General features: G+C 40.0%; 1 protein-coding gene across 2 annotated transcripts; it reads right to left on the reverse strand.

Annotated features, from left to right (window-relative positions):
- Nucleotides 1-1,101: 1,101 nt before the first annotated feature.
- Nucleotides 1,102-11,588, reverse strand: LOC121719451 (B-cell receptor CD22-like). Of its 2 annotated transcripts, none has more exons than XM_042105096.1 (10): nucleotides 11,496-11,588; nucleotides 10,475-10,552; nucleotides 9,815-10,156; nucleotides 9,282-9,539; nucleotides 9,009-9,181; nucleotides 2,354-2,444; nucleotides 2,162-2,246; nucleotides 2,043-2,079; nucleotides 1,742-1,893; nucleotides 1,102-1,328 (listed from the first exon to the last, which is right to left on the reverse strand). In XM_042105096.1, the coding sequence occupies exons 2-10, from the start codon at nucleotides 10,527-10,529 to the stop codon at nucleotides 1,265-1,267; spliced, it is 1,257 nt and encodes a 418-aa protein (XP_041961030.1). In that variant the 5' UTR covers nucleotides 10,530-10,552; nucleotides 11,496-11,588; the 3' UTR covers nucleotides 1,102-1,264. The 2 variants fall into 2 exon arrangements, with proteins under 2 accessions (XP_041961030.1, XP_041961029.1); XM_042105095.1 differs by lacking the exons at nucleotides 1,102-1,328; nucleotides 1,742-1,893; nucleotides 2,043-2,079; nucleotides 2,162-2,246; nucleotides 2,354-2,444 and adding exons at nucleotides 5,961-6,705; nucleotides 6,846-6,927; nucleotides 7,180-7,300; nucleotides 7,389-7,652; nucleotides 8,075-8,341 and having other exon boundaries at nucleotides 8,918-9,181.
- Nucleotides 11,589-12,840: the final 1,252 nt, after the last annotated feature.

Consider the following 12,840-nt stretch of genomic DNA (forward strand, 5'->3'; position numbering starts at 1 on the left):
AGGGCTGTATTACTGCTATGAAAGCACACAAAGGGCTGTATTACTGCTATGAAAGCACACAAAGGGCTGTATTACTGCTACCAATGAAAGCACACAAAGGGCTGTATTACTGCTATGAAAGCACACAAAGGGCTGTATTACTGCTATGAAAGCACACAAAGGGCTGTATTACTGCTATGAAAGCACACAAAGGGCTGTATTACTGCTATGAAAGCACACAAAGGGCTGTATTACTGCTATGAAAGCACACAAAGGGCTGTATTACTGCTACCAATGAAAGCACACTGTAGTTGGCAGCTGTAGCTACTTTCTTCACTCCATTGTTGACTCTCACTAGTTTTTTGAATCACGGTTCCAATCTTTCTAAAACATATTCATATAATCCTGATGATAACATTTTTAACATTTACTGTAAAGCTGTTTTTTTTTTCATTTTGATAAAATTACCTATGTAATACCTCTAGGCCTAGTATCTATTCTATATAACATAATTAGTTTTGATGAAACCTCTGTGACAAGGTGCACTTTCCAACTCAGACCACTAGATGGAAGTAACTCTCTCTCTCTCTCTCTCTCTCTCTCTCTCTTTCACACACACACACACACCACCACCACACTCTACATTTCAAGCCCCATGTATGAATTCGCCTTATTCACCCGGCGGCCAGAATGAGGCTACAGGGTACACGTGCCATCACACCAAAACAGGAAGAAGAAGAACAGGCCGTGTTCTTCTTCAGTGAGCTTTTTTTTGGCAGTTTGCAAACGGAGTGCATCACCATCACCATCTGCTGGACTGAGGTGTAATGGCAAGTGTACCCTTTAAATAAGGCGAAGTGCAGGCTCTGCAATGCATGAGAATCAGATTTGTATTGTGTTCTTTATAAGTTCCTAATGCAGTGTTGGGTTGATAGAAAGGAACTGCTCTCTAAGCATAATGCTAAGACTATGTGACAAAAAACACAACACACTGAAACAGACAGTTGCAGTAGTTTTAATAACAGAATAATTCTGTATGAAAACCAAGAAAAAACATATTAGATCTTTAGCAAAATTCATAATATACAGCTCTCAAAAATACATTTGTTTATGATAGGCTACCTAAAATGTAAAGAAATGCCATTTGTATATTCATTAAAATAATGTTCCTAATGATAGCATTGCTAGGAGAAAATGCCTTTATGTTAAAAGCTAGCCCAGAACGTGATTAATATGTGATGCTTGACTCTTCACTCAGATCACCATTGGTTTAGCTGGACTCCCTTTAGGCTCTTGTGTACACGCTGCTGTAGATCACAGAGGGCTCCCCCTCTGGCTGCACACGGGAACTGCAGGATGACGTCAGTGCAATGTCAGAAGGCTCAACAAAGCTATATGACACACTGAATTCACATAGAGGCTATCTGTATTTTTATTGTTTCTACTGTGACTTATTCCTGCAATATAACACTCAGTCCTGTAAAGGACTTTGATGTAAGATAGAACAACACAGTAAAAAGAACCCTACTTTAATTTACAATCTGTGCAGAGCCAAAGGGGACAATTGAGGGATTGTGTTTTTTTTACTGTAAATTGAGCAAACAAGCAAACCAATTATGACAATATGCACACATTCTTCTGAAATAAGTGCATAAATTAGTAAAACAGTTGGACATTCTCTTGATATACATTTTTTTTTTTTAAAATGACACCTCTCAGGCTTCATACATATGATTATACACGTGTAAAATCAGAGACTCACCCTTGTGGAGTTCTGGCCGTTTTCAACTGGACACTGGCGTAGTGGACGTCGTCCTCCTGAGCTCCTGCAGCCTCCGTACTGGGGGTACCAGCGGCTGTGCTCCGACCAGACCTCTGGGGGTCAGTGCTCGAGTGCTTAACATCACCTTGATCCTGCAGGTGATATTACTGTAATCATAAACATTGGCTGCCAAACTGACTACATTAATGAAACATTATACTAACCATGGTAACTCTATTAACTAAAAAAATGCAATTTACATATTTCACACCAACATAAATCAATGACATGGACAACTCGCCTCTTTCCTGCTGGTCTGTGTGTTGGTCGTGTGGTATCTGTTAAAGTGTGATGAATGAAAGATGTCTTACTGAATCAAATGGCAAAGTGAAAGGGGTTTGTACCTCAGTGAGTACTGACCTGATCCAGCGCAGAACAAAGATCAGACCTGCAGCTCCACAGACTGAGACTCCCGCTATCATGTACACCACAGACCTACGGGCTCCTGTGAGGTACAAACAGGTCAGGAGTGCAATGTGTGCAACACAAACACAAACACACATCTGAGAGAGAGAGAGAGAGAGAGAGAGAGAGAGAGAGAGAGAGAAATACCTGTAACTGTGATAGACACAGCAGATGATTTCTCAGCTCCATATTTATTCCTGGCCTCACAGTAGTACTGTCCTCCATCCTCAGATCTGATGTTAGTGATACTGTACTGCTGTCCTGATCCTACTGGAGTGGACTCATCCACCTTAAACCAGGTGTAGCTCTCCACAGGTGGGTTGGCATCACTGCTGCAGGTCAGAGTCACTGACTCCCTGTTGGTTATGTTCACATCAGGCCTGACAAAGACTGAGATGTTCTTTGGAGAGACTGGAGATATTGAACGAGATATTGAAATTAATAGACTCATTTGATTAATATGATCTGAGATGTTCTTTGGTGGGACTGGAGAAATGGGATTAGAATTTTAGTTTAAATTAAGTAATAGGGGCATGAGTAGCAAACGTCAGTATACAGCAAAACTGTGATTATGAAGTTACTCACACATGACATTGAGCTTCACTGGTGTAGATGGATGCCCCTCATGGCCCTTTAGAGCACAGGAATAATCTCCCTCATGTTCAGCTCTGACTGGCTTGAGGAGAAGCTTTGTTTGTTTATTGGGTAATATCTGTCCATTCTTTCTCCATATCACATTGTCGCCTTTCAAACTACAGATGGCATTGGTGGTTGTGCAGCTCAGCTTCACCTCCCTACCCTCAACCACTGGTTTAGGGACCTGGACAGCAAGTTCTAAGTGGAGTAAAGTGGAGTCATAGAGTGAAATGTAAATTATTGGGAATTATGTTGGTGATATTTTTGTGAAGGCAGTTTAAATAAGCACATTGTTAAATGATGACAGACTCACCTGTAACTGACAATTGTACAAACGCATGACTCAGCCACTTGTCTTTTGCTATAATTCTCACTTTATATCCACCTCTGTCTGTGGTCTTCACTCCAGTGAGTACTAATGTGCAGTCGTTTTTATTGGTGTTCTTATCCCAGTAGTACTGAACACGGCCTTTATAAGATGGGTTGTCATAGAGATCAGAAGGTTCCCTTCCAGACTTTGGGTTAATCGTCCAAAAGACTTTATTCACATTATGACCAGCAGATGGAGATATAGAGCAGGACATGACCACCGACGAGCCAAGCAAAGTACAGATCCATTTATCTTTGAATATTACCCAATCTCCTGTATTTTTCTCACAGAGGAGATCTAAATGATAGATGATATTACATTTAGCATAATAGCATATTATATTAGTTTTGATCACAGTCCTTTTCAAACAAACACAATTAATCAGAGTTACTATAAGTATAAGTATATATACTCTTGCTTTTGATCCTGTGAGGGAAATTTGGTCTCTGCATTTATCCCAATCAGTGAATTAGTGAAACACACTTCAGCACACAGTAAAGACAGAGTGAGGTGAAGCACACACTAATCCCGGCGCAGTGAGCTGCCTGCAACAACAGCGGTGCTCGGGGAGCAGTGAGGGGTGTCTTGCTCAAGGACACTTCAGCCGTGCCTACTGGTCAGGGTTCAAACCGGCAACCCTCCGGTTACAAGTCCGAAGCGCTAACCAGTAGGCCATGGCTGCCCCAATCAATACTGTATACAGATGTCCAAACAAGTGCTTCGTAGGAGATTATAATGAAATTATTTCATGGCATTTTTTCAAAATACACCCGTTAATTACATATTGACACATATTGATTTGTTTAGAACAAAAATGTTTCTTTGCACATTTCTGTCTACTTATTATTCATTTCAAAGACAAACTACTGACCATTTATGATGCCCAGCATTAGAAGCAGGCCCAGAGAGAGGGAAACTGTAACTGTCCTCATCCCAAATCCTGCTGGAGGCTATAAGATACAAGAGACTCAAGTTCATCTGTGTGTGTGTGTGTGTGTGTGTGTGTGTGTGTGGCTTATGAGAACAGAAAATACATGTTTAAAAAATGAATGTCTTTAAGTGCACCTCCCTTAAAACTTACAATAATAAAGAATTCTGCAAAACATATTGCTTTCTATGTTTAGGTATTAAATGAGAGAGAGAACACTATGAAAGTCTTACCGTGATGTGCTGTGTGCCGTGTTCAGAGCTGACAGGAAATGAGCAACATGAGCACCTCTAAGCATAACTCAAGCTCAATCAGACAGGACACATAGACCTTATTAACATGGCGTCACTGGTGACATGATTAAGGTCATGATGGTTTTTGGTGTAGGCTACGTCTTGTTTTTGGTTGCACTAAGCATTGAACCCCTTTAGGGATGATGTTGTTTAAGTGGTCATGGTTTCATATTGTGGGATAAATTACATTATTCTTTGGTTGATAGCATGATAGACTAGACACGCCTACCTTATAGAAAATATGTGTATGAGTTCAGCTATCCCACATGCATTCCACATGATACGTGTATGTGTTCTTTCTGACCCTTGACTCCACTAGTATGAATAAGCAGAAGTAGCAGCTTCTTTTCTGTTAGGTGTTGGGCCACAGACCACAGATCTCTTATCTCATGGGTAGCTGACCACACCTTCAGAGGGTTTGATATTTTTACTCATGGGACAAATGACCACAGATGCAGTGGACACAGAGTGTGAAGAAAAACAAAACACGATTAAATACACTTTGGCATTGTGATGAGCAGACACAGCCATAGCAACAGCAATGTGACAACAACACAGAGAAAAACATTGGCTTTTGTGTCCTGTATCACACAAAGGGTTCCATGCCCACAACGATTTCCCTCAACAATAAATATAACAGAAAAAAATATAACAACTGCTGATGAATTCCAAAAATGTCTCAAATGTGAGTTTACAAATAAAAAAGAATCTTGGTTTTAAAATGATATGTGAGACTTTTAGAATAATAATGAAACAGAAAAAAAAGATAGCAACAAAATAATAAAACATGAAATAAGTTCATAAATGCCCAGATAAAACACTACATTACACTACATCTTATAATATCACTTTGTACCTCAAGAGGCGCTGGTGAGTCTCAGTAACATAAACAGGAAGCAAGAGTGGTTGTGGGCATAATGATACATTCAAGAGAACTCAAATACTATATATGGTATAGATGAACAGCTCCAGTAGATTTTTTTTTCATTGAAGAGATTGTCCCTCACAGAGACCCGTCACACATAGTATTGTATGCGTCATCACAGACACGAAAGCCCTTTGACCTTTATGGAGCAAAACAAGTGGACACTAACAGAGAGTGCATCTCATTTCTCTATTTGTCCTCCCTCCCTTCCTCCCTCCCTTCCTCTCTTCCTTCTTTCCTCCCTCCCTCTCTCCCTCCCTCCCTCCCTCTCTCCCTCCCTCCCTTCCTTATGTCCCTCCTCCTAATTAATCTGGTAAAGGAAACGAAGAAGGAATGTAAGGAACAATCAAGGACAGGTGATTTTTAAAAAAGGAGCCTCCTCATTGTACAAAAATGTCCTGCTCACTAAAGATATGTCCATACTGACATACCTCTTCGAATAAGCCTATTGTTATACAGACTACAGAATTAAGGATTAGGATAAATCATCAAAACATTATGATGTATAATCATGATAATGTACAATAGACCACCCATTGGATTTTTCATATAGAGTTATTTACTGTACACATATGCATACAGTAAACATTATGTATTAGGCCTATCATCATCATTATTTCCTATCAGCACGAACCCGAGGTCTGAGCCAGAGCCTCCACTGACCTGCAGAGTACAGAGTAAAGAGCACCATCTGCTGGATGCAGAATGTAACAGCACAATCACAAACAGCTCACAGACAACACTCAATCTTCAGTCAGTCAACTTGATGTTTTGCTGTAAGGACTATATTTAAGGACTTCATTTACCTATGTTGGTAACAGGCAATTTTATAATCATGACCAAAATATTATTCAAGCATAGGGTTTTTATTCAATCTTATACTGAGACATTCCAAACCCACACACTCTTTGTGTAAGAATGCGTACAAAAGTAATAATAATAAAATAACCATAAAATATCTATAAAAATACAAATATCTCTCTCATTCTCTCTCTCTCATTCTCTCTCTCTCTCTCTCTGTGTCTCTCTGTCTCTGTGTGTGGGGGCACTGTGGTGGTGAGATCACTATCCATCTGTGACCACTGTAGGTTTGCTCTATTTCTACATCTGAGATTTCAGGTTTGCTCTATTTCCATATCTGAGATCAATAAACATTAATAATTGCATTATGCCTCAGTTTTGATACATTTCATCATCATCAAAGTCATCAAATTCATCATCAAATTCATCATCAAATTCATCATCATCAAAATCATCATCATCAGGGGCTTTTAGCTCAAAGTTCTGGTACACTGAATCCATATTGGTGTTGTAGTCAAATGTGCAATCTCCATAATCATTATTGCTCTGAAACAGAGAGCACACGGTGCTACCATATTCAAAAGTACGGAATGAGGAAATACAATACAAAATAGCTTTTAAAAAAGTACATTTGCAATATGTAACCCAAGGAGCATTGACTGTGTAAAGAAAAATGGAGTTTTTACCATTTTATTTGAATCCTCTGCCTTCATTTTGTCTAGACTTGGTTGGCTTATGTCCTCAGAATTCCCGGCTCTACAACGGACTCTATATTGGGATGGCAACAGTAAAACCATGGACACCAATTCAGTTTAGATGCATTAGTTACCATCACAACAGACTAAGTTTTGATGGCAAAATTAAAAAACATGGACACCAATTCAGTTTACCATCACAACGGACTCTATGTTGTGATGGCAAAATTAAAAACATGCACACCAATTCAGTTTAGATGCATTAGTTCTCCATCACAACTCTACGCAAACATGCTGTGTTTTCATTGTTCTTCAGCGATCTCACCTGATGCAACAGACTACAAAGAGAAGACCCAGAAGTCCACAGCCAGAAGAAGCTCCAATCACAATATAGATCATGCAAGAGTGATCTTCTGTAATTACAGCAAATGTAGAGCACAAATGGGCTGAGGAAAAACAAAAGCTTTAAACAAAATAAATAAATAGAACAGATAGATAGATAGATAGATAGATAGATAGATAAATAGATGTTACCATAAATTTCTATCAACACAGCAGACGAGTTCTCAGCTCCATATTTGTTCCTGGCCTCACAGTAGTAATGTCCTCCATCCTCAGAGCTGATGTTAGTGATGCTGTACTGCTGTCCTGATCCTACTGCAGTGGACTCATTCACCTTAAACCAGGTGTTGTTCTCCACAGGTGGGTTGGCATCACTGTTGCAGGTCAGAGTCACTGAAGAGCCCTCTACTATTTCACCAGAGGGACTCATTGATACAGAGGTGTTTCTTGGAGCATCTTTTAGAAGCAAAAATCACTTACAGCATCAACCAAAAACATAGTACTCTCAACTTAAAGGTGCATAAAACATTTTTTGTCACTTACAGCAAACATCACCTAACCAACCGCTAGCTGTATGTGTCCTGGATACACTGTAAAAAAACACGATCTCTGTGGACAGCCCAGGCTCCAAAAACGGCAACAAAAACAACCTGGGCAAACCTAGCCCATAAAAACATAACAAACTGTTCCAGCAAATCACAGACTAGATGCTCGTTTAGGAGAGTTTCAATTGCACGGGAGGGAGGGGGAGGAAGTAGCGAGCTAGCTCTCTGTTTTGTTTGAATGTCAACAGAAGTGACGTTACCCAGCATCGTTTGGAGCACCTTTAACTATATAATATGCACATAAATGAGCTTAATAATGTGTGCTCTACTCACAGTAAAACATCAGATAAACATCTGTAGAATTTCTGGCACCATATTTGTTCTTGGCCTCACAGTAGTAATAGCCATTGTGTTCAGAGCTGCCTTGTCCAATCATGTAATACTTCCCAGTTACTTGTGATGCTGTTGACCCATTGCTGTAGAACCAGGTGAAGTTCTCCACAGGGGGGGTCGCATCACTGCTGCAGGTCAGAGTCACTGAAGTGCCCTCTTTCAGATCACCAGAGGGACTGACTGATGCTGAAGTGTGGTTTGGAGGGCCTTGGAGAGATGGAAAAGTTATAAACAGGCCGCCACTAGGGGGAGCTCAAGCACCTGGATATTATTGGTCATTAAAGTACAGTACATTACAGTAAATAGGATAGGTAGACAAACACAATGACATATGAGAGAGTGAAGAGAAAGAGCGAGTGAAAAGAAAGAGTGAAGAGAAAGAGAGGACGAGGAAGAGAGGATGAGGAAGAGAGAAGAGGAAGAGAGAGTGAAGAGGAAGAGAGAAGAGGAAGAGAGGATGAGGAAGAGAGTGAAGTGAGAGTGAAGAGGAAGAGAGGGTGGAGAGAAAAAGAGGACGAGGAAGAGAGGATGAGGAAGAACGAGTGAAGAGGAAGAGAGGGTGGAGAGAAAAAGAAAGTGGAGAGAGAGAGAGTAAAGAGGAAGAGTGAAGAGGAAGAGAGAAGAGGAAGAGAGGATGAGGAAGAGAGAGAGAAGAGGAAGAGAGGATGAGGAAGAGAGAGAGAGAAGAGGAAGAGAGGATGAGGAAGAGAGAGTGAAAGGGAGAGAGAAGTAAATGAGGAGAAGATAGGCAGACAAACACAATGACATGAGATATGCTGCTACCTTCAACTGTGATGGACACAGCAGTAGAGTTATCAGCTCCATATTTGTTCCTGGCCTCACAGTAGTACTGTCCTCCATCCTCAGAGCTGATGTTAGTGATGCTGTACTGCTGTCCTGATCCTACTGGAGAGGACATGCTCTTCTTATACCAGCTGTAGCTCTGAACTGGTGGGTTGGCATCACTACTGCAGGTCAAAGTCACTGAACTGCCCTTGAGTATCACATTGGATGGCTTGATGGAGAGTGTGGTATTCTTTGGAGAGACTTGAATAAATAATAAGATGACACAACACTATAGTGGTTAATAGAGGTTGAAAGTAAGTAACTTCTTTGGTTCAGCTTTTTGATTTTTTTTTATACTCACACATGACATTCAGCTTCACTGGTTTAGATGGAAGTCCTGTGTGGTCTTTTAATTCACAGGAATAATCTCCCTGATCTCCAGGTCTGACGTTCTTGAGGAGAAGCTTCTTGTTGTTGTTTGTTTGTTTACCAGGTAAGACCTTTCCATCCTTTTTCCAAACCAGAAGGGGGTTGTTTGTCAGAGTGCAGGCACTATCACAGCTCAGCTCTGCATTCTGTCTCTCAACCACTGGCTCACGAATCTCACTGACAGTCAGGTCTGAACATAAAAAACAGCAATGGGAGTAAGACAGTGTCTACTAAGTCTTGCTGATCTGAAAGTGTATTTGTGGTTGTATCCTAAGATACTACACAAAATGTATACCAGCAACAACAGGTAGGCCTGTGGCCAGAGATACTACAAGTATCTTAATTTCTATTTATTTATTTGTCTTACACTTTTATCCAAAGTGTCTTACATACAATTATCGAACCCACAGTATCATAGGAACATGTTTTAGCACATTACTAATAATACTATTGTTATTTTCAAACCTGTGATGGTTAGTTCGACTCCACCGGACAGCCATTTTTCTCTGCTTTGATCTGTTATAATTCTTGTATGGTAAGTGTGAGCATCTGACAGTTTCACCTGGTTCAGGACTAAGGTGCAGTTTGTCTTAATATCATTGCTGTACTGGACTCTACCGCTGTATTCTGGGTTGTCACACAGATCAGGTGACTCTGCTCCCCTCGCAGGGTCAATAACCCAGTAGACTTGAGTGACTGTGAGACCAGGCGGATGAGTGAAAGAGCAGGGCATGACCACTGATGACCCACTCACTGCACAGGTCTGGACATGGCCAAGCTTGACCTCCCACTGCTGAGGAGAGACACCTGAAAGTGAATGTAGACTTCATACAGTTGTAACCATGAATCTGAGTTTGTTTTTTTAGTGAATATGTTCACATTTATGCTAGGTCTATGTATTTAATATTAATGTATTTTTGTAAAAATTGTCACACCTGGCCATGGTCTTGGTAGGAAGCATGTCAGCATAATTTGATGAACTCCTCTAACATTTATAAATTATGTAATGTATACACTGACCATGACTATCATTAGCAATCAAAACATAAGTACACAGCTATTAGCATTTCTGGTGATAGAATGTATAAACCGTGAGGCTATTTTTAAGGTGAACCAATAGTGTACCTTGGATCAAAGATAGCACAATAATCAGAACGATGGACTTGTGACTTTGTCCCATTGTTGACACAGTAACCTACAGAACTAAATAAATAAAAAAAAACATGTTTAAGAGTACAGACAAATAATATTCACATCAACTCAAGACAACAGATCATGTCACAGTAAAGGCAGATTGAAAAAGAGCACCCTGTGCTGAAACTACCTGTCTCTTCAATGCTTATAGACTTTGTTTAGAGAAACGACACTATAGAGAATAATTAAATGATCAATAAACATAAAAAGGTCTTAGTTGTATACTCAAGTCTGTCCAGCTTTTCTTAACTTATTCTACTACATACTAATAAAGATGACACCATGCTCCCTTGCAACCCTGTATATAGGTAAAGAGGTGTTAGCAGCTGAATAACACTACAATTGTCATATAATGACTACTGCCTTCCAGTACGTTGTACCATCCACAGCATGAGAAGATTGACATATAACATGGAGCAAACAAACAAACAAACAAAAAAACACTGGAGGAAACCCAGAGCCTGTGTACTGCTAAGAAGCAATGACTTCATATCCTCATCTCTTATGGTTGCACATTGTCTGCACACAAAGAGAAGACCTACAGCCTACTGCTACCTCATAATACAAATCATTATAAGTCCCCTTTCTATCCTGTGTATAAATTGAGTGTGTTTAGCAGCTGACTAACATAACAATGTAAAACAATGTATAGCTTTAGTCACTACAGCCTACTGCTACTTTAGAATAAAAATCATTATAAGTCCTCTTGCTATCCTGTGTAAAAAGTGAATGTGTTTAGTAGCTGACTAACATAACAATGTATAACTATGTATAGCTTTAGTTACTACTGCCTTCATCTGAACATACGGTATCACGCATACTGTACTGTAATTTCAGTAACAACTTTAACTCACTATTCAGTTACACACCTCCACAAACAAAACATTTACCAAATTGAGCGGTTTACAGTAAGCGTTGGATCACATTTGTTTTAGTGATTAAAAGCCCTTACTGTGTAGTGAAGAGGAGGTGAGAGGATGCTCACTGTTGAGGCCGCTGCTTCTGCAGCAAATGAGCTCTCATCTTCAGCGTGCGTGGTTTTCACACCCTTGTGCTGCCTGCTCAGGAAGTCCTAAAGACAGTTCTCTGTTTTCACACCTGTGCTCATGTGTTCAGGGGCTTTTGCTCTACTTTCACATGTAAGTCTCAGTACAGACCCTCTTTAGTGGGCTCTTATTAAAGGTTACTGGGTTGCTTATACCGTGTTAACTGCACCAGGTTGTTGACATTGATTGTTGAATGCATCTTAAATATGTACGCTTCTGTATATAACTAAATAATTAATGTTGTGCTGTCGATATGAAGACACATTGTACTATATAACAAATGTATCTTCCTTCCTGTCATCTAGTCAACATTTATGGCTTAAAAAAATAAATATATGCACAGTGCTTTATTTAATGCTCTCTATCTCTCTCTCTTTCTCTATCTCTCTCTCTCTCTCTCTCTCTCTTTCTCACATACACACAAACACACACCTATCTCCCTCTCTGACAGTCAGATAGGGTGTGAAGATTGCCGACATCAAACACACTGCTAAAAGGTCATGATATGTGTGAGGTCTTACATACAGTACCGGTATATATAAAATATGATATATTTAAACATTTATTTTATTTATTCAAAACTTTATTTATTTCAAGATCAAACAGTATGAATGCAGAAGAGACAGTGGAATCATGAAACATTAAAAGCATTGCAGTCTGGGAGTCTAGCGTGTCACAGGTGGCACAGTACACTTACACTGTGGAGCAATGGAAAACTACCATGGATTACAATCAGCACATTCACCACAATCAACTTCATCTACGTGAGACCATTTTTCTGCTATTACCACTTATATCAGCAACACACTTAAAAAACAAACTTATCAAAATAACTATAAATTGTAACACATGTTCACTAAATATGTGATATTCAAACACATATTTATATAATCAGTCTCTCTCACTTTCTCTTTCTTCCTCCTCATCTGTCTCCTCTCTCTCTCTCTCTCTCTCTCTCTCTCTCTCTCTCTCTCTCTCTCTCTCTCTCTCTCTCTCGCTCTTACTCTCTCTCTCTCTCTCTCTCTCTCTGTCTCTCTCTTTCTCCCTCTCTCTCTCTGTCTCTCTCTTTCTCCCTCTCTCTCTCTGTCTCTCTCTTTCTCCCTCTCTCTCTCTCTCTTCCTCCTCATCTCTCTCTCTCTCTCTCTTTCTCCCTCTCTCTCTCTCTCTTCCTCCTCATCTCTCTCTCTCTCTCTCTCTCTCTCTCTCTCTCTCTTACTCTCTCGCTCTTACTCTCACTCTCTGTGCTAGCGT

This window comes from Alosa sapidissima, chromosome 9 (assembly GCF_018492685.1).
Source record: "Alosa sapidissima isolate fAloSap1 chromosome 9, fAloSap1.pri, whole genome shotgun sequence".
NCBI classification, from domain to species: domain Eukaryota; kingdom Metazoa; phylum Chordata; class Actinopteri; order Clupeiformes; family Clupeidae; genus Alosa; species Alosa sapidissima.